At 43.6% G+C, this 27,155-nt stretch overlaps 2 protein-coding genes across 3 annotated transcripts; one reads left to right on the top strand and one right to left on the bottom strand.

Annotated features, from left to right (window-relative positions):
- Positions 1-9,858: 9,858 nt before the first annotated feature.
- Zcchc18 (zinc finger CCHC-type containing 18) lies at positions 9,859-13,166 on the bottom strand. Of its 2 annotated transcripts, XM_090326272.1 has the most exons (4): positions 12,913-13,166; positions 12,615-12,689; positions 12,278-12,438; positions 9,859-11,637 (listed from the first exon to the last, which is right to left on the bottom strand). In XM_090326272.1, the coding sequence occupies exon 4, from the start codon at positions 11,524-11,526 to the stop codon at positions 10,324-10,326; it is 1,203 nt and encodes a 400-aa protein (XP_090182398.1). In that variant the 5' UTR covers positions 11,527-11,637; positions 12,278-12,438; positions 12,615-12,689; positions 12,913-13,166; the 3' UTR covers positions 9,859-10,323. The 2 variants fall into 2 exon arrangements, with proteins under 2 accessions (XP_090182398.1, XP_090182399.1); XM_090326273.1 differs by lacking the exon at positions 12,615-12,689.
- Positions 13,167-24,102: 10,936 nt separating this feature from the next.
- Slc25a53 (solute carrier family 25 member 53) lies at positions 24,103-27,155 on the top strand. Its single transcript, XM_090325675.1, has one exon. It carries the CDS (start codon positions 24,127-24,129, stop codon positions 25,045-25,047), a length of 921 nt encoding a protein of 306 aa, XP_090181801.1. The 5' UTR covers positions 24,103-24,126; the 3' UTR covers positions 25,048-27,155.

Below are 27,155 nucleotides of genomic sequence, written 5' to 3'. Positions count from 1 at the left end.
GAGTGACAAAAAATTAGTTCACAGGCACTCAGTGTTCCTAGTACTGAGGTTGGATAGGGGACACAATGCCTTTGTTGTTTCCGCTCTTAATGCTATAAATGTACTTTTCATGGGACATTTAATACCACATTTTGTACCTTTTGTTGGTGATTCTACTGTTTCAGTGATCTCTAATGGTGGAACTAAAGTCCTTTCTACTTTTCTAAATATCAGAAGACTGTAAAGTGCTTTCTTTGGAGGAATGATATGCATTCCAGCATGAGTTCTTATGCTGTTGACTATCAGTTCAGTGTTAACGAATCAATAGTGTTGTAGGTACATCCTGAAAAAAAAAAAAAAGAAGTGGAACTTGGCCAGTCTCTATGAGGATGCTCTGAAAAGTGCTAAAATAGTATCTTGATTGTTTGATATAGCAGCTAAATGTGTGGCTTTGTAAGAAGAACACTGAGTAGACAACACCGTTACAATGCTGAAAAACAAGGAAATGTATAACTGCTATTAAAGATTAGGAAAATGTCAAACTTTTCTTGCCTAGTCTTTTGTAATAAATATTACATATAATTTCTCATTTTAAGAAATCTGTACAAGAGGCTAGGAGTGTAGCCTAGTGGTAGAGAGCTTGCCTAGCATGCACGAAGCCCTGGGTTTGATTCCTTATTACCACATACAAAGAAACAGCTGGAAGTGGCTCTGTGGCTCAAGGGGCAGAATGCTAGCCATGAGCAAAACGTGTTCAAGGACAGTGCCTAGGCTGTGAGTTCAAGCCCCATAACTATAAAGAGAGAAACAAAAATAAATATTACTAGGCCGGGAGCATGAGCTAGTGGTAGAGTGCTTGCTTAGCAAGCATGAAATCCTGGATTCAATTGTTTAGTACACATAAACAGACAAACCAGTGGTGGTACTGTGGCTCAGCTGGTACAGTGATAGCGTTAAGAAAATTCAAAGACAGTGCCCAGGCCCTGAGTTCAAGCCCAGGACTGGCAAAAGGGAAAAAAGAGGGGCTGGGAGTTTGGCCTAGTGGTAGAGTGCTGGCGTAGCATACACAAAGATTCTTGTTCGATTCCTCAGTACCACATACACAGAAAAAGCCAGAAGTGGTGCTGTGGCGCAAGTGGTAGAGTGCTAGCCTTGAGAAAGCCCAAGGACAGTGCTCAGGCCCTGAGTTCCAGCCCCAGAACTAGCAAAAAAAAAATTAAAAGAAAAAAGAAATATATACTAAGTAAGATGTCTTTAACATACACAAAGTTATATATTGATCATTTTATGGAAATGACCTCAGAGTCTCACAGGAACTCTATTCCCATTTACTTTTTTTTTTCTCTTCTGTACTTGAAAGCTTTTTCTTTCTAATTCAGTGTGCCACACCAAGCAATTTTACTGTTGTCTTTGTTTTTCAATACAGGTTCTGTGTATACCAGACTGGTGTCAGACTTGAGATCCTCCAGCCTCAGCCTCCCAACTGCTGGAATTACAGGTGTAAACAAGCTATCAGAAAAAAAAGGCTCAGTAAAATATTTTTCCATTTACCCTTTTACATGCGCCTTTGGCTTACTAGTTCCTATCTGACAGACAGGGGAAGTATTAGGTAAATGTGATCCATCATGACGCTTCCTGTTCCCATAAGGCCTTGGGATCTTTCTCAGTTCTTCTTCCCATAATGCGGTGACTTCCTGCTCAAACATTTCTTACCATAAAGCTCTGTATGGCTGCTCAACAAGGAAAATAACTGGGACTGTGTATGTACAAGCCATCCAATAACAGCGCAAAACCTAGGGGAGGAGATATGAGAGACCTATACTATAAAAAGGACTCTATGAAGCAGGTTGCTTGTAGTCCAACCAGTAATCCTAGCTACCCAGGATGCTGAGATCTGAGAATCATGGATCAAAGCCAGCCGGGTTAGAAAAGCCCCTGTGTGGGCCAGGAGTTTGGCTTAGTGGTAGAGTGCTTGCCTAGAATGCACATGCACAAAGATCCAGATTCCATTCCTTGGTACCACATACATAGAAAAAAAGCCCGGAAGTGGTGCTGAGGCTCAAATGGTAGAGCTCTAGCCTTGAGAAAGCCCAAGGACAGTGCTCAGACCCTGAGTTCAAGCCCAGGACTGGCAAAATATAAAATAAAATAAATAAGAAGTTTTTAATATAATAATGTTAAACATTTACTTAGGTTACAACTGTACTTTACAGCCATGAGAGTAGCCTAATGGTAGAGTTGTTGTGTACTATGCAGGAAGTCCTGGGTTCAATTCCTTGGTACCACATGCATAGAAAAAGCCAGACGTGGCGCTGTGGCTCAAGTGGTAGAGCTCTAGCCTTGAGAAAGCCAAAGGACAGTGCTCAGGCCTTGAGTTCAAGCCCCAGAACTGGCAGAAAAGAAAGTCCCTGTGAGACTCTTATCTCCAATTAGCCACACAAAAATCCGAAGTGGTGCTGTGGCTCAAGGGCTAGTCTTGAACAAAGGAGCTCAGGGACAGCACCTAGGCCTTGAGTTCAAGTCTGACAACTGACTAAAAGAAAAACACTTTATTATTTATTTATTTATTTATTTTTGTCGGTCATGGGGCTTGAATTCTGGGCCTGGGCGCTGTCCCTGAGCTCTTCACATCAAGGCTACCACCCTACCCACGAGCCACAGCACCACTTCCAATTTTTCAGTGATTAATTGGAGATGAGAGTCTCACAGTGGTCTTTAGGGTCTTTAGTTCCCTGGGCTAGCTTTGAACTCGATCCTCACATCTTAGCCTTCTGAGTAGCTAGGATTACAGGCGTGATACACCACGCATGGCTAAGAAAAACACTTTATGAGAGAACTCTATTGAGTTCTTCTTTAAGGCTTCTCTCTCAGAGAGTATTATTACTTTATTTAATGGCTTTACTTTCACTTTCAAATAAACTTACTCTGTGTACCTTGCCATTTAATTCTTTAATGCATGGAGAATATGAATTCATTTCTTTAGGGGGCGTCATTAAGAAAATGTCAGGTTATGGCTGGGAACATGGCCTAGTGGTAGAATGCTTGCCTAGCATGCATGAAGCCCTGGGTTCGATTCCACAGTATCACATACACAAAAAAGCTGGAAGTGGTGCTGTGGCTCAATTGGCAGAGCGCTAGCCTTGAGAAAACCTCAGGACTGGCAAAAAGAAAAAGAATATGTCAGGTTAATACAGCCAGAGATACAAGAATCCTGAACATAATATTAACAAGTTGAATTCAGCAATATATGCCAATTATAATAAATCAGGACTGGAATGGATTTATTCAAGATATTTCTAATTGGCTTATCATTTAAAAAGCAAACAACATATAGAGAGATTCTCTTCTCGAATACTTGTTTGTTAAACATGACATTTGAAACATGACATAAAAATCAATGTTAATAAATTCTTTTTTGTTTTGTTTTGTTTTGCCAGTCCCAGGCTTGAGCTCAGGGCCTAAGCACTGTGCTTGGGCTTTCTTAAGGGTAGAGCTCTACCCCTTGAGCCACAGCACCTCTTCTGGCTTTTTCTATGTATGTGGTACCCAGGAATTGAACCCAGGTCTTCATGCCTACTAGGCAAGCACTCTACCCCTAGGCCAACTCCTGGTCCCAAAGAAAAAAAATTTTTTTTGTCAGTCCTGGTCTTGAGCTCAGGGCCTGAGCACTGTTCTTGCACTTTCTCAAGGCTAGCGTTCTATCACTTGAGCCTCAGCAGCACTTCCAGCTTTTTTCCAATGTGTGTGATACTAAGGAATTGAACCCCGGTCTTCATACATGCTAGGTAAGCACTCTACCACTAGGCCAAACTCCCTGCTCCCAATAAATTCCTTAATATAAAAAAAGCAAACAACGTAATTTAACACACTATTATATGTTAATAGGTATAGAAAACCATTTGTTGAAATTCAACAATTTATTGGTGACTTAATGGGAGGAAACATCTTGTGGGTTTTTTTTTGCCAGGCCTGGGTCTTGAACTCAGGGCCTGGGCACTGTTCTTGGGCTTTCTCAAGGCTAGAGTTCATTCACTTGAGCCACAGCACCATTTCTGGCTTTTTTTTCTTTTCTTTCTTTCTTTCTTTCTTTCTTTCTTTCTTTCTTTCTTTCTTTCTTTCTTTCTTTCTTTCTTTCTTTCTTTCTTTCTTTCTTTTTGCCAGTCCTAGGCTTGAGCTCAAGGCCTGAGCAATGTCCTTGGACTTTCTCAAGGCTAGAGCTCTACCACTTGAACCTCAGCACCACTTCCGGCTTTTTCTATATATATGGTACCAAGGAAACAAACCCAGGTGTTTGTGCATACCAGGCAAGCACTCTACCACCAGGCCAAACTCCCATCCCTTTCTGGCTTTTTTCTATGTATGTGGTACCCAGGAATCGAACCCGGGTCTTTGTGCATGCTAGACAAGCACTCTACCACTAGGCTAAACTCCTGGCCCACATCTTGTGGTTTTTTTTTTTTCTTTTCTTTTCTTTCTTTCTTTCTCTTTTTTTGTTTTTTTTTTTGTTATTAGTACTGGGGTTTCAACTCAGGCAGGGCCTTGCACTGGCTTAGCTTGAGTGCTCATGGCTGGCATTCTACCATTTGATCCACATCTGTAGGTAGACTAATTTCTGTCAGTCAGGGTCTGGGTGCTGTCCCTGAACTTTTCAGTTCAAGACTAGCCCTCTACCACTTTGAGCCACAGCATCAGTTCAGTTTTCTGGTGGTTAATTGGAGATAAGCGTCACAGATTTGTGCCAGGCTAGCTTTGAACTGTGATCCTCAGATCTCAGCCTCCTGATTGCAGGTGTGAGTGACCTGCACTTAGAAAAATTATTTTCATTTAAGTAGATTTACAAAAGATACCATTTAACAAAGCAGTTTACGAATACAATGCCTCTCAATCAATGTCATCCCTTCAAATATTCTTCCACTTTTCTTACCTACCACTTCCCTCATTATTATTTTTTTAAGATAGACATTAGACTCTAGACTTCATTCTCCCCTCTTTTCATTCCTCTACCCCCTTTCCCTTCATCCCACCCCTCCACTTAAAGTGCCAGCTTCCTGGTACTTATTTTGTTGAAATTTGATCTTGTCTTTCTATTTGAATTCATCCTTGAACCTACCATATTCTCAGTTAATACACTTGTGTCTACTTGCACACCACCAAACATAAGAGTATAAGCCAAATCTAGCTTCCATATATATGGGGGAACATACATCTCTTGTGTCTCTGAGCCTGACTTCATGAATTATAATTTTTGCAGGCCATTCAAATTCTTGACAAATGGTGCAATCTCATTTTTTCTAATGGATAAGTAAAATGTCATTGCATACATATACACAATCTTTTTTTGGTCAGTCATGGGACTTGAACTTGTATCCCGAGCACTGTCTCTGAACTGTTTACTTCAGGGTTAGTGTTCTACCATGTTGAGCCACAGTACCAGTTCCAGTTTTCTGGTGGTAAACTCGAAATAAGGGCCTAGATTCTTGGAGACTCTTATCTCACAGGCTGGCTCTGAACTGCAATCCTCAGATCTCAACCTCCTGAGTGGCTAGGATTACATGTGTGAGCCACAGGCATTCAACTACCATATTTTCTTGATCCATTTGTTCTCTGAGGGGCATCTGGGATTATTCCAAATGGAATATACTAAAAACCTGCAGCAAATGTCATTCTCTACCTTGCTGAAGGTAGACCTATTGAGCTAAGGATGAACTCAGTGGTAGAGCAAATACTTGCCCAATGCTTATAAGACTCTAGGTTTGATCTCCAACACTGCAGAGAAAGTCCTTGATTTCAGGAATAAGACAAAGATGCATTTGCTAGGTGCTGGTGGCTCACAACTGTAATCCTAGATACTTAGGAAGCTGAGACATGAAAAGTGTGGTTCAAAATCAGCCTGGGCCAAAAAGTCCCTATCTCTAATTTTGTCAGTCTTGGGGTTTGAACTTGGGGCCTGAACACTGTCTGTGGGCTTTCCTCAAGGCTAGAGCTCTACCACTTGAGCCACAGCATCACTACCTTCATTTTCTATGTATTTAGTACTGAGGAATCAAACCCTGGCCTTTGCGCATATTAGGCAAGCACTCTATCACTAGGCCAAACTCCTGCCCCCCCATATCTAATTACCACTCAAAAATCAGAAGTTGACAATGAAAAGTTTGTAAGCCAACAGAAAATCTAATTAGAATTGATACAACTTTAGTATATAGTTCGACAGTGTCCTATGATCTTATAAACCCTACTCCTAAATGTAATAGATAGATAGATAGATAGATAGATAGATAGATAGATAGATAGATAGATAGAGATAAATAAAACCAGTAACTGTTATTGACATTTGTTTCTAGTTTGGGATAATTATGAAAAAAACGTTGCCATACCAGGTCGGCGTGTGTGTGTGTGTGTGTGTGTGTGTGTGTGTGTGTGTGTGTATTTACTCTTAATCATAGAACATGCTATCTAACTAGAGATTTAATAAAAACAGGTTTTGCTGCAGTTTTCAAAGTTGTTGCCAGGCACTGGTGGCTCATGAATGCCTGTAATCCTAGCTATTCAGAATGCTGATATTTGAGGATGGCAGTTTAAAGCCAACCTAGGCAAGAAATTCTGTGAGACTCATCTCCAATTAGCAACCAGAAAACTTAAGTGGCACTGTGTCTCAAAGTAGTAGAGTGCTATTCTCAAGTAAAAATAGCTCATGGATAGCACCCAGGCCCTGAGTTCAAGCTCCACAACCAACAAAAAAAAATTAAATAAACAGAGTTGCTTTTGAACATGAGGCTATTTTTTCAAAAATTATTGAATTTACCTTTTTTTTGTCACTCATGGTACTTGAACTCAGGGTAAGGGTGCTGTCCCTGAGCCTTTTCACTCAAGGATAGTTGCCTATTACTTTAAGCCATAGCTCCACTTTCATTTTTTTGGTAGTTTATTGGAGATAAGAGTCTCATGAACTTTTGCTGGCACCACTCCCAGCTTTTTTCTATGTATGTGGTACCGAGGAATTGAACCCAGGTCTTCGTGCATGCTAGGCAAGCACTCTACCACTAGGCCAAACTCCCGGCCCAAAACTGGTAATTTTGAATGAAGGCTATCACACTCAACAACCTAGGACTGTGTATTTTGGTTTTTTTGTTGTTGTTGTTGTTTTTTGTTTTGTTTTGTTTTGCGGGTCCTGGCCTTGAACTCAGAGTCTGGGTGCTGTCTGTGAGCTTCTGCTCAAGGCTAAGACTCTACAACTTGAGCCACATTGCTACTTCTTGTGTCTTCCTTTTAAAAGAACTATACATTTTTGCTGGGCTATATAGCCCAGGTTGATTTTGAACTTGTGATCCTTCCTCCGTGTCTTCCATGAACCATCATGGCACCTGATTCATACATATCTTGAATAAAGGAAAAACTAGTGTCACATAATTTGAAAGTACAGTGTATCAGCTTTGGCTGGGAGTCAGTTGCTCACGCTGTAACCTTAGCTACTTAGGAAGCTGAGATCTGAGAATTGCTATTCAAAGCCACCCTGGGCAGGAAAGTAAATGAGATTCTGATCTTCAATTAATCACCAAAAAGCCTGAAGTGGAGCTGTGGCTCAAGTGGTAAAGATCTTCCCTTGAGCAAAAAAGCTTACAGTACCTAAAACCTGATTTCAAGGCCCAGGAATGGCAGAAAAAAAGGCGAAAAAGATCAGCTTTGCATAATGAATGTTGCATAAAATTTGCATTTCTGGTGAAATAAATATTCACAGAGTTTTAAGGTTGCACAACAGAGAAGAAGATGGGCAAGGAATAAAAGGGGATGAAATAGAGTATGCAAAGCTGTGATTTATACTGAACCTCAGAGTTCACTTCAGAATTAACTCCAAGGAAAACAAAGCCAGTGCTTAAGTAGGTATCTGTTTCTTTTTCACTTTACCTCATTTCTGAAAAATCATGACAGAATGAACTATAAAACTAGGTAAATAACATTTGATTTCTTTTTTTGTCAGTCTTGGGCCTTGAACTCTGGGCCTGAACACTGTCCTTGGGCTTTCTCAAGGCTAGAGCTCTACCATTTGAGCCACACCACCACTTCCAGCCCATGTGTGTGTGTGTGTGTGTGTGTGTGTGTGTGTGTGTGTGTGTGTGTTACCAAGGAATCGAACCTGGGAGCATGGTAAGCTAGCACTCTTACCACTAAGCCAAACTCTTGGCTCTAAAACTAGGTAAATAACATTTGAAGAGTAAAAGAAAAGGTGACCAGGAAAAGCAGGGAGTGGAATAACACTCTAATCTGGCATAGATTTTCTAATGGTATTCCTAAGGGTAGATAGGGAAGGAAATAAAGAGGTATGACTATAAGATTGTTGGGCACCCTGCGGATTTGCAGGCCCAGGAGGTGCTTCCTGCCTGGCATGGGGGGAGGGGCCCCTTGACTCTGGAGGCATGCATGTGGCTGCCAGCGTTGCTCAAGAGAGAATGAGAATTTGAGCCTTTAACTGTGTCAGGTCTCAGCTAAAGGACCTGGGTATGAGATTGGCCAGCAGGCCCTCCCAGTCTTCTTTAATCTGGAGAATTAGGGAAGCTGATGTTAAGGCCTCCATGCAATGCTCAGGAGGGGCAAGGAGAAAGGTACGTGGTACCGGGCAGCACACAGGAATCCGAGCCTCTCCATCTCCACTAAGAGATGAATGTGGCTCCAGGGGAAGGGACAGTTGCAGGTGATATCGTGGGATAGGGATGGGCCAGGCCAAGAAGCCAGGGGGAAGCATTGCTGAGGAGGGCCATTCTGGAAGGAGAGGCACTCACTCCAAGACAGGCTACAGTGGGGCCTCAGCCTGCACCCTCTTCTCCCTCATTATGGGGGCCATAGTCGCCTAATGCAGAGTCCCAACACCAACCCCACCCCAGACCACAGAGCTCAAGATTGTGTGTGAAGCCAGTGCTGTACAATTCCCACCAGGCTTCCTGTTGCTGTCAGTGTGGATGTGAGACCTGGTCTGAGCCTGCTTGCTCATCACACCCTCTCCCCTTCCTCCTCTCCCCTACCCAGACAGCTGGGTGCTTCCACTCCCTCACACAGCAGCTCCCCACTGCTGCACTCCTTGTCTCCTCAGCTCTTGGAAGGAAGCCCCAGTGCCTTCAGGAAAAACTGCCTCCAGTCTTCAGTGTTTGTTTCACTCTGTTCCCTGCCTTAAATGAAAGCATTCCCACCCCTTGTCAGTCTTTTCTGTTCAGGATGAATCTATAAGGAACTAGTGCCGCTCCGGGACAAAGCTCAGATGTCATCACTCTCCAATCTCTGGACTAACAGATGTCATAGGATCATGTACCTTTCCCAGTGTGAACCAGAATAAAGTTTCTAGAATAATCATTATTCTCTGAGTGAGTCCCTATCTGTACTATAAATTGAGCTCAGGGCCTCCTTCTTGCTTGGCTTGCTTTCTTAGCTGGCACTCTGCAATTGGAGACAAGCTTCTAGGCTGTCTTTTTGCTAGTTAATTGGAGATGGAGTCTCCAGTACTTTTCTGCCTGGGCTGGCTTCGAACGTGATCATCTGAACCTAAGCCTCCTAAATAGCTAGGATTTCAATTGTGAACCAATGGAGCCTGACTCACTATTTTATTTTTTTCTATTTTTTTTGTTGCCCTCCCCACCCATCGTGAGACTTGTCATTTGAGAGCACTAGAGCATTATTAATGAGTGGGTGCAGATAGTGGGTCTATAATCTAGGAGTCAGGTCCGTTGTAATAGGAGGCTCTAGGAATGATATTAAACCTCTTTCAGCTGCTTATCTGTAAAAGAAGTTGTTTCAAATCCCCAAACCCCACCTTATTGTCGCTATTAGAGTTGTTACAATTAATTTTTCCTTTTTCTTCCTAAAAATAACAACACATAGTCATTAAATGAAGTCCACAAGATATATTATTTGATCAAAACAACACAATCTAGTACAACACATTTGATCATTTTATCCACACATACATCTATCGGGGTACACAGTTACAGGGAAATATCTAGAAGGACATTCACCAAAGAGCAAAGAGCTGCGGATGCCGTTTCAGGTAATTTATAGTTCAGTTATTGTAATTTTTATGCGTTTAACACAGGTTAACAGAATACAGAGTAAACACTTTGAAGAAAGATACAGAGATAAGACCATTAAGCAAGCAGAGGAGGAAGCGAGGAAGCTGCTCAGACCATCACCCTTCATTGTGGTGGTATACAACACAGGGCAAAATGTTTTAGAATTCCTTCATTAAGTACCCTACCCCCATCCTTGTTTTCCATAGCCTCAGACTCTGAATACAGTTAAGGGTTCACTTAGGACTTAGCATGTTACTTAGCATCTTACTGTGACCTTGAGACGCTCAGCATCTTACTGTGACCTTGAGAGGTCATTGTGTCCTCTAGGGACGTCTTCTGATGTCTCCTCTGTATCTGACATCTCCTGCAGTGTGATCATCACTGTTGCAAAAACCTGTGCCTTGTTCTCATCGTCACAGGGTTCTTGGGGGAGGTCATCTTCATCCCAAAGGGAATAGGGGCTTGTGTATTTGCGCTTCCTGCCTCTGTGCATAGGCTCCGGACTATTATTCTTATACATAGAACCGTAGCTGGTGGAAGGAGACTGAGCCCTGGCATGGTTGGGAGAATCAATGACCAGTATTTGGTTCTGGGATGTAGCCCTGCCTCTTAGGGGCGGGGCAATTGAGGATGAGAGTGGAGGGTCCTCAGAGTCCACTAGAATCAGATCCTCATCTAAGTCATCCAGAGTATCATCTATCTCGATCTCATTGCAGTCAGCACTGCTGATTGCCATTGGCTGGAACTCCTGAAATACCACAGGGCTGCTTGCTCGCTCCATTATTGGCTCAGATCTCTTGGGCCGCTTCCGTCTAATAAAACTGTCATCCCAATCCTCTTCCTCCCTTATCATCCTGATTACATCCAGGAAACTGGGAAGGCGCTCTTGCTCATTTGCATACATTCTAAGGAGATGCTTAAACCTGTTGCGCAGGTTCCTACTTAAGTCAGCTCCTACAAGGAGCTGATGCAGGCGAGTCTGGTTTGCATCTCTCTCTGCTAGGACACCTGTTTGCATTGCATTCTGGAGCTGCACCTCTAAACGGATCACATACAGGGAGGCTTTCTCCCCTTGGGCCTGCAATGTGTTAAAAAATGTACCATGAGCAGGCATGCTGCTCTCAGACTCCCCAAACACCAGTTTCATTGCCCGCAAAAAATCTGTCACACTTAGACTGGGGTTGGCAGCCTGAAGCAAACGCATAACCTCCCGGGCTGGCCCCCTAAGGGTTTTCATTAGGAGGTTCAACTTTTGTTCTTCAGGTATATTCCAATCTGGCAGGATACCATTGACTTGAGCCAACCAGTTTTCAAAGGTTTCCTCCCCCTGGGCTGGCGCCACCTTCCCAGAGAACATTTTCACATTTCTTTCTACTATGTTGGTCATTAAAGGAGCAAGACTCACACCTAGGGACCTCAATAGGGAACAGGCCCAAGGTGGCAAGGGTGCATTCTGCTGCTGGTTGTTACGAAGTCGCGCAAGGATACTAGACATGACTGAAGATGATAGACAATCTGCTGGCTTTTAAGGGGGAAAAAAGCCTAACCTGCAGGAATCGCCAGAGCAAGGTCCCTGGGCTATGTCTTCCTTGTATTTCAGTAGGGCCTGTAAAAGGAGAGGAAAAAGATTAATTAAGTAACAGAGTAGAGCAGAGGGGAACAAGTTTGCATTTTCTACTTTTTTTTTTTGGCTAGTCCTGGGGCTTTAACTCAGGGCCTGGGCACTGAGCTCAAGGCTAGTGCTGTGCCATTTGAGCCACAGTGCCACTTCCGGCTTTTTCTGAGTATGTGGTAAGGAGGAATTGAACCCAGGGCTTCGTGAATGCTAGGCAAGCACTCTACCACTAGGCCAAACTCCCGGCCCTGCATTTTCTACCTTCTTAAGCACACTGCAAAATGTTCTACATTTGCTGTTTCTTCTAAACATTCTGATAAATCCCAGCCCCTATGAGCATCAAGGCTCTGTCCCTGTACTAGCCGGGCATTTTTAGAGTCATCTACCACCCTTCCCCCACCTTCTCCCATACGTCACCTGTTCTGCAGTAGGGGCAACAACTGTTGCTTAGAATTCTAGATGAAATAATGTCTGGAGCAGCTAGTAAGCTCTCAAAATACATCGCGATGGTGTATGTTTCACATATTAATACGATGTCAATTAATATGTCTAAATTAGTATTATGTAAGCTATAAGATGTTTATTAACTTCAAGGTTATATGTGTCAACACCCATCTCCCCTCCCATGTACCTTCTCTGAAATTTCTTGCTGTTTCTCAGATTCTTCCAGAAAATCGTCTTTATTTCCAATGTAGCTTTTGCAACAGGTTCCTAGGTGACAGCTCACGTCCTGGGTATGGCTGTTCTCAGTCCACAGAGGGTCACAGATGCAGATACTCAGTGCATTTGAGACTGCGTCACAGCCCAGAGAATGGAAGAGGAAGAAATGTCAAAAGCCGTCTTTCATGCCATATTGCTATCCCCCTTCACAGTATTTCTAAGAGGAAAAATTCCTTTCCTCATCCTCGAAACAGAAGCCAAAGCCTCCCTCCTCCTCACCCCTCCAACATCCGCCATTGATCCCATACCTTCACCAGGGAAATCACCGGCCTATCCGCTCTTCAATTTGCCTTACAAAATTCAAATTGGGAATCTTTGATGGGCTGTCACAGAGAAAAAGAAGGAAAGCTGGATGCCCTCCATTTCATTTCTTCACAGGAAATGGGATGCAAAGGGGGTTCAAGATAGACATCTTGCAAATTCTCACGTTTGCTATTTGCTATCTTCCTGAAAACGCCCCCACCCCAAGTGCATGCAAATCATACCAATGGATAGCATGCAGATAAACCCAACCTGCTTCCTCAGTGTCGCAGGCCATTTCTTTACCTGGGCTCAGCGGGTTGCCAGCAGATGCTCAGGCCCCGCTGACAATTCGGTTTTGCCTTCCGGTCTCTGAGGCCCTGCAGGGGAAACGGATGGCGCCTCTGCCGCAGCTAAAAGACCAGGGGCAGCTCAACCAAGCGAGCTCCTTCGCTAACCCGCCCAGCAAGGGGTAGCGGAGTCCAGGCAGCGGTTTCCAAGGCAGCCGCAGCTGCCCCCGCCCTCCAGTTCAGCCTGTCCAGCCACTGCAGCTCCTTCTAGCCTCTTCCCATTGAGACAAAAGAGCTTGACGAGAGGGGCGGCGTGGCCAATCAGCGAGGCCGAGGGCGGGCCTCCCTGCATAGCCTTGTCCCTGATGCTAATGCTTGCGAGAAGGGGGGAGCCAGCTAGCGGGGGCTGCGACAGAGCGGCGCGGGAGCTGGTGGCGCGGCGTCAAGTGCAGCTCAGACGCAGGGACCGAGGCCCATTTACATTTCACCCGTGAGTTTGCTGCTCCCTTCGCTTCCCTTCTTGTATCGCCTTCCACCTCGGCTGTCCTCCAGGCTTTGAGATCGGATGCCTTAAACACGAGGTGGGACAGAAAGCAAGTGAACAATGAGAGTTCTTCACCTTTGTATAGGGGAAAGGAGGGGGGAGCATTTATTAAGTGCACTCGCACGGACATCCTATTTATTCCTAGCATCCCTGTGAAGAAGCGATGTGCCCATTTAACAGAGAGGGGAGCCTAGGCACCCAAGCAGTACGATTACGAAGTGCAAACCTAAAAGCTCACACGCAGGTCATCATGTCTGACTTCAAAGGCTGCTCCTTTGAAACACTCCTCTCGACCAGAAGATGAAGGGTTCGTGGAAAAAGGCCAAAGTGATTGGGATGAGAAGACCAATGTGGGGCTATATCTAACTAGGGAGCAGGGATTACTACTATCGTCATTTTACAGACGATGAAATTGCGCCACAGAAAGTTTAGGGCATTGTATCTTACAGCAAATTAGTAGCAGCATTGGATTTTGCACGCCAGCCTGATACACGGCCTGGAGAGCATTTTTATGTAGGTAGGCACTCTCAAACATCTAAACAGCAGTCTACTGCTCTGTGGGGTGTGGGATTGTGAAGAGACTGGGCACAGGGTGACAGTAAAGAATATGGTACCTTTTGGGGTACATTGTACAGAGAAAAAAACTGAGGCAGGTTGCTTTCACTTTTTTTTTAAAACATAGGTTTCACATGGGAACAAACTTCCTGTTGATAAAAGAACAAAATAACTTTACTTCTTGGGGGAGGGGAATGGAAGTGTGGCTGAAGTGGTAAAATGCCTGACTTACAGAGACCCAGCATTCCATCTCCAGTAACAGGAAAAACAAGTAAGCAAACAGAACCACACCAAACAAAATGAATAATCTTTTTCCTATAGCCATTTATGATCCCAAAGAAGCTACAAATAAGGAAAATGATTCACCTAGAGTTAGAAGGTGAAGTCAAACTTTGGAATGAGACACTGAATCCAAACCTTATCCTGTTATCCAAAGTCTTGGTACCAGCATAGTTGTTTAGGAAATCTTGCTTGAAATGCAGATTCCTGGGTTCCACCTCTGGGAACTTGATTGGCAAGGACTGGGAATCAGAATTGTGACTCAGATCTTAACTGTTGCTATAGTTGAGTCTAAGGTGCAAGGTTTGTAGACCACTAGCAGGCTGAAGGCCTTAAGTCTGTCCACAATGTATCTGTCATGAAACTTAATTCCACAGCAGAGGTTCCTGCCTAGGGCTCTTCCTCAAACTGTATTCAGACAATTTGGACTTCATGCATTTTTCTGAAGATTTTTCAAATGGCTCTATGGCCGTCAAATAATTAAGAACCATTGCTTTACAACCTATCTTCCTCCTTGCAACTCCTGCTTGAGGAAGAAATGGGAGAAGTAGAACACTATTTGACGGAACCCCCACATCACAGCTCTGCCACGGATAGAGTTCTTTCATTTCCTGGCTCAAGGATAGGTTGCTAGGTTGCCCTTCTGTGAGCTCTTCAGGGGACTTCTACTTTGCTGGATTTGGCATCACAGGCCTCAGAGAAGGAGCAACTCCATGGAAACGGCATGCAGGGCTGTCCAGGGTGAATGGGCCGTGAAGTAGGGGCTAAAAACCTGCTCCATTTTCTTGACTTCTGGTTCTTAGAGAGCAGGTATTACTTCCCTAAAGACTTGTGGCTAGGAGGCTCCTGTGGGGTTTGTTCTTCTTTCCTGATGCTTGGACATAAGTGAACAGCCTGATGCTCTTCAACTACTATTAGGTTCATCTTCATCCCCCTTTCTTTCTTTCTTTCTTTTTTTCTTTTCTTTTTTTTTGCCAGTCCTGGGGCTTGAACTCAGGGTGTGAGCACTGTCTTTGGGCTTTCCTCAAGGCTAGCGTTCTACTACTTGAGCCACAGCCCCACTTCTGGCTTTTCTATGTATGTGGTACCGAGGAATAGAACCCAGGTCTTTATGTGCATGCTAGGCAAGCATTCCTCCTCTAGGTCAAACTTCTGGCCCCTTCATTCTCCTTTCTACCTTCTTATTTACCAGCGCAGTAAGGACGATTCCTTGGAGTCAACAATGCAGATTTTAAAAGGATGCAAATTTCATTTCAGAATTGGTGCTTTCTCTTGGAGATGGAACAGTGCAACCTAGGTATTGGAAGGTGCAATGTTGGAGGCATCAAGAAAGCAGGTTGCTCACCCTGCAGTCAAGGGTGAGGCAGGCACTAACTGTTGGGTTTGCTTCGGATTCTTCCTTCTGTTTCTCAGTGCTATGCCATCTGACCCTGACTTCTCCTTTTTACAAACACTTGTTACATGTTTTTATTACCTCTCTCACCTAATTAGATATCTGTAATTGAGAATGGGACCAAAAATAGACCGCATAGAAATAATAAAAGGAGGGCTGGGAGTTTGGCCTAGTGGTAGAGTGCTTGCACAAAGACCCCAATTCAAGTCCTTGGTACTACTTACACAGAAAAATGCTGGAAGTGGTGCTGTGGCTGAAGTGGTAGAATGCTACCCTTGAGGAAAAAGCCAAAGGACAGTGCTCAGGCCCTGAGCTCATGCTCCAGGACTGGCAAAAAAAGGAAATGGATTATGTACAAGAAAAAGTGCAAGAGTTGGGTCAGTAGTAGGGTCATTTATAAGCTGGCTCCGAGTAGATAAAGGGCATCTTTTATCTCTGGCCTTCAATGTAGGAATATGCTCTAAATGATGCTTCTAAAGTGACCACAGTTTCCACTTTCAACAAATAAGCCTGAAGGTAAGGAGACGAATGCTTCGGATGAAACAGTATTAGCTGCATTTGGCTGCTTGCCTCTTCTATGCCAGGAACTTGCCTTCTGTTATCTCACTTCAGCTTCTCAGCAATCCTTCCCAAACAGGCATCATTATCCCATTTTGCAGAGAGAAAAATTGAGTTTTAGGGAGGTTAAGTAATTCATAGAAGGCCACACAACTTGCAAATGGAGCCACTAGGACTCCAGCCAAGGGATTGTCAAAGTGCAGAAGCCATGAAAACTCTTCTTTACTGTTTTCCAGATAAACAAAATGAATTCTGCAAGGCTTGGAGTATAACCCACTGGTATAGCAGTTGTACAGTATAGGTGAGGCCTTGGGTCTGATCTTCAACATTACAAAAGGAAAGGAAAGGAAGAGAAGGGAAGGGAGGGGAGGGAAAAAATTCTTCAGATGACCCATGCTTTAGCTCAACTGTAGTTTTTGGATTTGTCTAGTTGCAGTCATATTCTAATAGCTATTTCATTTTTTAAAGTGAAACCATTAATCTAATTTAGGGAACAACATATATATATACATACATGCATACATATATTTACATACATATATACACACATATATATCCCAGGTACATTATATGATTTACCTCATGTAACTTTCATGACTATCATTTTACACAATCATAAAGCTAGGATGTAGCAGATTAAAATCAAAACTCAGACCTGTCTGACTCCAAACTTCCTGTCTGTTCCCTGCAGCTTAACAAATAAATGTTGGCCATCTTTTGATATAGTCTGTCTGCCTCCTTTCACTGTGTATTTCCAGCCCCTTCTCCCCCCAGTAGCACTCTTAATTAGATTCAGTGTGTTTTCATATATACATACACCATGCATTGATTGTATTCTGCTATTCTTCTGCTACTTTCTTTCTACCCTCCCTCTTCATTGCTATTCTACTATCATGTGGACTTAAAAAAAGTTTCCTTCTACACATAATGGAGAATGTACTGTATTTGTCATTCCGAGCCTTACTAACTTCATGTGACAGTGTTTTCCACTTTCATACATGCTGCTTCCAAATTTCACTCTGTGAACACCACTCCACTGTATTAATATATGTACCACATTTTCTTTATCAATTCATCAGTTGATAGGCACCTAGGGTGATTCAATAACTTAGTCATTGTAAATAGTGCTACCTGCAATAAATTTGGGCTTATAGATATGTCTTTGGTATGATCATTTAATTTGCTTTGGATATATACCCAGGTGTGGGCTAGCTGGATCATATAATAGGATTTTATTGGGTAGTATAGGGGTTTGAACTCAGAGTCTTCAATTTATTAGGCTGGGGGTCTACCACTGAGCCATGCCTCCTGCTCTATGTTTTGCTGGACAGAATATTATTGTTTTTTTCAGTAGAATATTGCTTCCTGCCTGGGTACATACCTGGACTGCAATCTGTCTACTTTAGGTTTCTCATTATTTTTAGGATTACAGGTATGCACTACCACATCTAGTTTCTCTTCATGGAGATTGTGTCTCTCTGGGACTTTTATGCCTGTCTGGCTTTGAAACATGATCCCCCTATTGTAGCCTGTAGCTAGGATTACAGGTGTGAGCTTTTGATGCCCAGTGATTATTTGGGTTTATTTTTGAGGATCCTTCATGGTAATTTCCATAGCAAATGTACTAATTTATATCATCACCAACAAAGTAGTGGAGTTCCTTTTTTACCAAATTCTTGCTAACAATGAGGTTTCTTTTTCTGTCCCAGGCAGAATAAATTGCTCTGTCTTTCTGCTTTAACTTTGGTTATTGCATACTTTAGTTTTGTCTTTATTGCTGAGTGGTCTCCTCCACCAAGTTCCCAAGCATTTGAGACCAAATACAGGCGTGGAGTCCTTTACATCTCTTGCTCTACTGTGATTAACCCAGAAGCATTTAGTAGCTGAACAATGTGTATTTGTGAGCTGATCAAATGTATAGACAAATGTGGAGCTGGATCTTAGTATGGTCACCTATTAACCTGCTCTAGCCTGGCCAAGACAATCTAGAATTCCCTAGAGTCATTTAACTGGGTGTAGGGACAGAAAGCTAATTAGAGGGCATTTTGGTGAAAATTTCTCAAGACCAACTGTAGGTCCTTTCTGTACTTTGGAGTTCATGCTGAAGGACCTGGTTCTCCTGGACGTTTATGCTGTGCCTTCACATTTACAAAAAAAAAAAAAAAAGATCTTCAATGCCTTGAATAGGGCCACAGAGCTTATTGTGGAATGCCATTCTTATCTGGTGCAGGAGCATGTGATGTGTGGAGAGGGATGATGGAGTTGGTTTTTTTTTTGATACTTTGTATAAAGATCATCAAGTAATGGATTCTCAACCACTGTATCATTTTATGTTATTAATCTTTGCAGCAACCTTTTGTGGTAGGTCTTATTGTTCTCATTTTGTAGCTGAAAAATCTCAGACTGTATGAAACCTAATGTCCTGCCCAAGGCCACACAGCTAAGCACTTGGTAAAGTCTCAGATTTTCTATATGCCACCAAAGCATTTTCACAGAAAAAATATATGAAAAAGTAAATTTCTTTCCTTTCATAAAAGAAAAAGAATTTCAACTCAGAGCCTTGGTCCTGTCTCTGAGCTCTTTCCCTCAAAGTTAGTGTCCTACCACTTTGAGCCACATCTCCACTTCTGGTTTTCTGGTGGTTAATTGGACATAAATCTCACAGACGTGACTGCGTGGACTGCCTTAGAACCATGATCCTCAGATCTCGGACTCCTAAGTAGCTAGAATTACAGGTATGAGTTACTATAGTTCAGTTATGAAATTTTATAATGAGTTATTTGTAATAAATATATAATTGATAAAGTAAGGTAAGATGTTTATAAATTGTTGTTCACCTTTAGACATTGAAAGTGGATGGAAAGAATCAGGTACAAAAGTCATATTCCAGGCTGGGAGCTTGGCCTAGTTGTAGAGTGCTTGCCTAGCATGCACGAAGACCCAGGTTCGATTCCTCGGTACCCCACATACATAGCAAAAAGCCGGAAGTGGTGCTGAAGCTCAAGTGGTAGAGTGCTAGCCTTGAGAAAGTCCAAGGACAGTGCTCAGGCCTTGAGCCCAAGCCCAGAAAAAAAAAAGTCAAATTCCTCTGTTGAGTGTTGGCGTGAATTCACTCCCTCATCCCTATGGAGAAGCCTGTAGAGCATTTTTTGTTGTTGTTTGCCAGCCCTGGGGACTGACCTCAGGGCCTGAGCACTGTCCTTGGGCTTTTTTTCCACAGGGCTAGCGCTCTACCACTTGAGCCACACCACCACTTCCAGTTTCTCTATGTATGTGATACCGAGGAACTGAACCCCAGTCTCCAAGCATGTTAAGCAAGCACTCTAACCACTAGGCCAAACTCCCGGCCACTGCAAAGCATTTTGACCTGTATGCTCACTTTATTATTAAAGTGAATGAGACAATAAAATATAAAGGCATTTCTTTTTTCTCTTTTTTTCTTTTTTTGTTGGTCATGGGGTTTCAATTCTGGGCCTGGGCACTGTCCGTAAGCTCTTCAGCTGAAGGCTACCACCCTATGCCCTTGAGCCACAGAGCCATTTCCAGTTTTCTAGTGGTTAATTGGTGATTAATTAGAGATAAGAGTCTCATGGTCTTTCTTGCCTGATCTGGCTTTGAACCTCAATCCTCAGATCTCAGCTTCTTGAGTAGCTAGGATTACATGCAGGAGCCTATGCACCTGGCTTAAAGGGCCTGTTTCTAAGTGGGTCCATGCAGTCCCTTCCCCCACCTGGGTCTAATTTTAGCCTTGACAGTAAAGGAGGCTGAGGATTAAGGTCTCCATAGAATATGGTGAGAGTGTGTGTGGATTTGGGGAGGTAATGAACTGAACACAGGAGGCTGATGTTAAGGCCTCCATGCAATGCTCAGGAGGGGCAAGGAGAAGGGTACGTGGTACCGGGCAGCACACAGGAATCCGAGCCTCTCCATCTCCACTAAGAGATGAATGTGGCTCCAGGGGAAGGGACAGTTGCAGGTGATATCGTGGGATAGGGATGGGCCAGGCCAAGAAGCCAGGGGGAAGCATTGCTGAGGAGGGCCATTCTGGAAGGAGAGGCACTCACTCCAAGACAGGCTACAGTGGGGCCTCAGCCTGCACCCTCTTCTCCCTCATTATGGGGGCCATAGTCGCCTAATGCAGAGTCCCAACACCAACCCCACCCCAGACCACAGAGCTCAAGATTGTGTGTGAAGCCAGTGCTGTACAATTCCCACCAGGCTTCCTGTTGCTGTCAGTGTGGATGTGAGACCTGGTCTGAGCCTGCTTGCTCATCACACCCTCTCCCCTTCCTCCTCTCCCCTACCCAGACAGCTGGGTGCTTCCACTCCCTCACACAGCAGCTCCCCACTGCTGCACTCCTTGTCTCCTCAGCTCAGGGAAGGAAGCAGGAAAAACTGGTCTCCACTAAGCCTCCTTTCTGTCCTTCCTTTCCCTTTCCTTCACTTCATCCTCCCCTTCTTCCTTCATACTATGTTGCTCGGGCTGTTCTGGAGGTCCTATGCTCAAAGGACTCTCTTTTTCTTTTTGTTTTTATGCCAGCCCAGGGGCTTGAACTCAGGGCCTAGGCATTATCCTTGAACTTTCTCAAGGCTGTCATTCTACCACTTGATCCTTACCACCACTTCTGACTTTTTTTGTGTATGCGCTACTGAGGAATCAAACCCAGGTCTTCATGCATGCTAGGCAAGCACTCTACCACTAAGCCAAACTCCCAGCCCCAGACTCTCCTTCAGTGTCCTGTGTAGCTGACACTTAGATGTTTGTGCCACTATTTCCAGCTATGATTTCTGTTTGATCTCAAAGTTCCTTCATGTGTCCTGGCTCCCCCATTTGTTCCCTATCTTTCTTGGATGGGGAACAATAGATGCAGTTCTTTCATATCGGGTAGATCTGTACTGGTGCTGTGAGTAAGCAGTAAGCAGAATGAGGCCTGGAGCATGTTACAATGAGCAGGACAGGTGCTCCTAGTAAAGCACATGCTACACAGCCCCACTGTATTCCTTATTCCTAGCTACTTAGGAGGCTGAGTTTATAAGGATCCTGGTTAATGGCCAACAAAAACAGAAACAGAAAAGGTTTGTGAGACCTTCTTAACAGATATCGGGATGAGGTGGCCCTTGCCTGGAATCCTGGCTTTCAAGAAGCCTAACATAAGTGGATAGGTGTGAACTAAGTCAGGAAGAGAGACCTTATCCTCAAAATAAGCATAGATCTGGGCTGGAGGCATAGCTCAGCAGTAAGAGCACCTTGAGTTCAAAAGGCTGGTGGCTTGCACTGGTAATCCTAGCTACTCAGGAAGCTGAGATCTTAGGATCACATGTCAAAGCCAGCCCGGTCAGGAAAATGTATGAGACTTTTAATCTCAGAAAGTGGCACTGTGAGTTAAGTGGTAAAGTGCTAGCTTTCAGCAAAAAAAATGTACAGGCACAGTCCCCAGGCCCTGAGTTCAAGTCTCAGGACTAACAAAAACTGAGGAGGAGGAGGAGGAAGAGGAGGAGGAGGAGGAGGAGGAGGAGGAGGAGGAGGAGGAGGAAGAGGAGGAGGAGGAGGGGAAGAAGAGAATCATTACATGTCCCAATGGTGGATGTCAAGAAATCCCGATCTGTTGTAAATACACTTGCCAGGTGCTTAACTACTTTGCATGAAGCTTTCAAGAACAGCTGCTCTTTCCTTCTCTAATTGGGGGAATAGGTGGGGTCTTTCCATGAGAGAGCTTAATGTGAACTGGAATCTACTAAGGAAAGTGAGGGAATTCTCTTTGCACCAATTTACAACGGACCTAAAAAGTATTGCACAACAATTATTGAATACCTTTAAAAATACTTTTTGGTGGGTTCTTGGGATATGGCTCCATGGTTGAACTCTTGCCGAGTATGAGTGAGATCTGAATTCAGTTTTTGGTTTTTTTCCAGTCCTGGGGACTGGACTCAGAGCCTGAGCACTGTCCTTGGGCTTTCCTCAAGGTTAGAGCTCTATCACTTGAGCCAAAGCACCACTTCTGGCTTTTCTGTGTATGTGGTACCAAGGAATTGAACCTAGGTCTTCGTGCATGCTGGGCAAGCATTCTACCATTAGGCCAAACTGCTGGCCCAGAGTTCAGTTTTTTGTTTTTGGACAAGAAATAGTTGTTTTGGTTGATCAATAAGGTGACACTGGTCCATATCCATTGTTTAGTTGTAATCTTTTGAAATGACTTATAAGTAATTAAAACAAAAGTTGTTTTGGAAAGAGTGTAACAACTTATAACTCTAAAAGTTGAAAACACAATAAGTTTTGGAGCCTTCCCTCCAGAGTCTCATGTTTTTGCATATTGAAATTTGTTATATTAGCAAAATGCTGTAGAGATAACTTTCAAGAAAAACTGCTTTTATTTTCATTTACGATTGATAAATTTCTTTCAATTTCTTTCTTCCTTCTGTTCTTTTTCTTTTTTTAATATATTTTTATTGTAATTAATAAAAGGGTTACATTATATTCACCAGATAGAAGGTGCATTACGTCACAAACTTTGATACCCTTTCTCATATCTTGGTCCCCATTTCCTTTCCCCCCACCCCCACCCCTCATCTTGTTTTCCCCCATTCCCTATCCAATTTCAAATAACCAAATACGCATCTATCCAATATCTCAGATAACAAAGTGAAATACTGTAACAATATGAGATAACCAAGGGACAACAAAAGAGATGAGAGATAACATAGTACATTAAGGACAACAATCACTCATTATATGGCTTTCGTTTTTATATCCTAGAGGTTTCTTTTTCTTTTTTTTTTCTTTTTTTTGCCAGACCTGGGGCTTGAACTCAGGGCCTGAGCACTGTCCTTGGACTTTCTCAAGGCTAGAGCTCTACCACTTTAGCCTTAGCACCACTTCTGTCTTTTTTCTATATATGTGGTACCAAGGAATTGAACCTAGTTCTTCATGCATGCTAGGCAGGCATTCTACTACTAGGCCATGTTCCAAGCCCTGATGAATTTTTTTATTTTTTTAGAAAACAGTAATTGTTTAAGCCATTCCAGTTGCTTTTTTTTTTGTGCCAGTTTTGGAGCTTGAACTCAGGGCGTGGGCACTGTCCTGGATACGTTTTGCTCAAGGCTAGTGCTCTGGCTAGTATGTGGTACGGAGGAATTGAGGAATTGAATCCAGTGCATGCTAGGTGAGCACTCTACCACTAGGCTATGCTCCCGGCCCAGTTGCCTTTTTTTTTTACACTGGTTATTTTTGAGATAAGGTATTATTTCTGCCCAGCCAGTTTGGATCACTTCCTTTTATGTTTTCCCATGTAGCTGGGATGACAGAGACACACAACCAGGCCCCACCATTGCTAAAGATGGAATCTTGTAAACAGTTTTCCTAGCTGGCCTGGAACCATGATCTTCTAGATTTCTACCTTCCAAGTAACTAGAACTACAGGCTTGAGGGATCATACCCAACTAGTTTCATGCATGTTTAATCTTAATTATTAAGTGTATGTGTTTCTCAAAAATTAGTCCAAAAGATTATATCCTCAGACCTGGGTTTCATAGGGTCTATTTATTTCTTTTCTCTTCTTTTTTTCTGTGGGTCATGAGGCTTGAAGTTTGGGCCTGGGTGCTGTTCCTGAGCTCTTCAGCTCAAGGCTACCCCCTACCTCTTGAGCCACAGCCTCACTTCCGGTTTTCTAGTGGTTAATTGGAGATGAGTTTCACGTTCTTTACTGCCAGGCTTGCTTTGAACCACGACCCTCAGATCTCATCCACCAGAGTAGCTAGGATTACAGGCGTGAGCCACTGTGCCCAGCCATAGGGCTCTGTTTCTAACTAAGCAATGAAAATGCTTGCCAACAGCTTTACATGCCACTTTAACTTATTTTTCCCCCTCTTACCAGTTCTCTCATTGGCATCCAGTTTTCTTCAGGATGGGCGAACAGAACCACTCTGCCGGGAAGGAGCTTCAGCACTGGACAAGAGCAGAGGTTCCAGGAAAGAAAAGCTGGCCTTCCCAGGCCTATACCCTTGGAGCCATTTCCAACTTTATGTCGACTTTTCTGACCTTCCCTATTTATAAGGTTGTGTTCCGGCAGCAGATCCATGCGATGGCTGTGTCAGAGGCTATGAAGCAACTTTGGCATGAAGGTCCTCAGTACTTCTACCGGGGAATCTACCCCCCTCTTCTCTCCAAGACATTGCAAGGGACTCTCCTGTTTGGGACATATGACAGCCTGCTGTGCTTTCTCTCACCCGTTGGACCACATCCCTTGGGACACCGCTGGGCTGCGGGGCTCATGTCTGGTGTGGTGGAAGCTGTGGCACTGAGCCCCTTTGAAAGAGTGCAAAATGTGCTCCAGGATGGCCGGAAGCAAGCTCGCTTCCCCAGCACCGTCAGCATTCTCAAGGAATTCAACTCCTATGGGCTGTGGGGGCGGCTGTCTCTGGGCTATTATCGTGGTTTCTGGCCGGTTCTTGTCAGAAACAGCCTGGGGAGTGCTCTGTATTTCTCTTTCAAGGATCCCATCCAGGAGGGCTTGGCACAGCAAGGTCTGCCCCATTGGGTTCCTGCCTTGGTATCTGGTAGTGTCAATGGGACAATCACCTGCCTAGTTCTGTATCCTCTCATTGTTCTGGTTGCCAACATGCAGTCCCATATTGGGTGGCAGAGAATGCCAAGCCTGTGGGCCTCTGCCAGGGATTTGTGGGACACTCGGGGCCGAAAGGTACTCTTGATTTACCGAGGGGGCTCCCTGGTTATCCTCAGGTCCAGTGTGACCTGGGGGCTCACTACTGCTATCCATGACTTCCTACAAAGGAAGTCTCACTCCAAGAAAGAGGTGAAAGACTGACTGACTGCAGGAAATGTGATCATGGCACTTTCGCTCTAGATCTTGCCTGAATGTTTCTACATAGCTTATTTCTTTGGTTTGATGATCTAATGCCATCCTTTTTATTATCTGTAAAGTGTCATTGCCTGGGAGACATTTGCAATTACTAGCCTGTTAAGCACAGTTAAAGCCCAGCAGGATCTCCTGGGCAGCCGGGTCTATCTACAACTTCAGTGCCCTCACAGGCAAAAGGCCTGTAAATAACCTGTAATCCAGATTAAATGTAATTCCTGCCAGGAATTCCTTACTACAAAGAAACTTAAAAAGATGATCTCATACAGTCATGTGGCTGTGACTCCTTCAGATGGCTTCCACACCAAAGTAAGCAGAACTCCAACTGCAATAAACTATGCTAGACTCCAAGGATGGAGTTTCCAGAAAACTTCTCATGGCTACATTTTCATGCTATGGTTCACTGCCTCTATAACAATCCCTCTCTCTTCTGCTATGGTTCCTAGCTTTGGGGTGCAGCTATGTATGACTGGAAATCCTAATTTTACCTGGCTTCAACTCAGTAGATGCAAGAACTGGGGAGTCTAGAGATTGGAGTGAGAAGAGACAGGATAGAAAGAAAGAGTAAAGATAATGAAAGATGTAATATAACTACATACAATATTAGAACTTTTTATTCTAGGTTGTTTGGGGTTATCTGTGGAAACATTTTTAATAGCAAGGTGATTACACTGTTTAGATACCCTTGGAGTTTCTTGAAGACATGACCACATCTCTACACAATTGTTCACATATTTTCTTGAATATATGACTGTGATATAAAGTTCTTTTTGTGTGTGCTGGTACTGGGGCTTGAAATCAGGGCCTCATACTCTTTCTTAGCATTTTTTCACTCAATCCTGGCACTCTGTCACTTGAACCACAGTTCTACTCCTGGCTTTTTGCTGGTGAGTTTAAGTGTCTTTCAGATTTGTCTACTTGAGCTGGTTTCAACCCTGATCCTCAGATCTTAGCCTCTTGAGTAGCTAGGATTACAGGCCAAACAGATCATAATATGTTAATGAGAACATTCAAAACCTGACCTCTATATGCCTTTCAACTCAGCACAGCACTCCTGCTTACATGGACCCCAAGAACTATTGTCCTGTCCCCAAACACACCATGAATGTACCTGTGGCTACACTGTCATTTCTACCTTGAAGGACTACTATTGGACAGTCTACCAAAGCCTTCCCCATGCTCAATGCCCAGCCCACATGCCACCTTTCTCATAGACCCTTTTCTCTTATTTCCCCTAATGTGAATGTGATGTTAGTCTCTGTGATATCATTTTTCCAAGAGCTCATCAACGTGACACTGATCCTGTGTGGCCCGACATTTCTTCCTTTCTCCAATACCTCCTACCTGACTGCAAACTTTTTTTTCCAGTCCTGGGGCTTGAACTCAGGGCCTGAGCACTATCCTCGGGCTTTCTCAAGACTAGAGCTCTAACACTTGAGACACAGCATCATTTCTGGCTTTTTTTCTATGTATGTGGTACTTAGGAATTGAACCTGGGTTTTTGTGCATGCTAGGCAAGCACTCTACCACTAGGCCAAACTCCTGGCCCTCTGCAAACTTCTTGAAAGTCAGTATTCTTGTATATTTTTTGTCGGTCATGGGGCTTGAACTCAGGGCCTGGGCTCTGTCACTGAGCTCTTTTGCTCAAGGCTAACACTCTACCACTTTGAGCCACAGCTCCATTTCCAGATTTTGAGTGGTTAATCGGAGATAAGAAAATCACAAAAACTTTTCTGCCTGGGCTGGCTTCAAACTGCAATCCTTAAATCTCACCCTCCTGAGTAGCTAAGAGTACAGGGAGTGAGCCACTGACTCCCAGCTCTTGTATGAATTTTTAAATCCTCCATTGTGCCTAGGTGCTCAATAATGTGTGTATATTACTGAATTAATTTACAAAGCTGTGATATGGTCTATATCCTCAGGGTGCTGTCCCTTGTACCTGAAAATAATGTCACTGATCCATTGTCAACAAGACACAGGCTTTTGGGCTGTGTTTTGTTTTCTGTTAATAGTGGATTTAGTTTTGTGCTAATGAAATTGATGCCAATGATGATGAT

The sequence above is a fragment of the Megascapheus bottae genome, chromosome X (assembly GCF_031878675.1).
Source record: "Megascapheus bottae isolate mThoBot1 chromosome X, mThoBot2.hap1, whole genome shotgun sequence".
Lineage (NCBI taxonomy): Eukaryota > Metazoa > Chordata > Mammalia > Rodentia > Geomyidae > Megascapheus > Megascapheus bottae.
This window is presented reverse-complemented; position numbering and strand designations above follow the sequence as displayed.

Coding starts and splice junctions, on each gene's coding strand:
- Zcchc18 (XM_090326272.1), bottom strand. CDS start 11,526: ATGTCTAGTATCCTTGCGCGACTTCGTAACAACCAGCAGCAGAATGCA.
- Slc25a53 (XM_090325675.1), top strand. CDS start 24,127: ATGGGCGAACAGAACCACTCTGCCGGGAAGGAGCTTCAGCACTGGACA.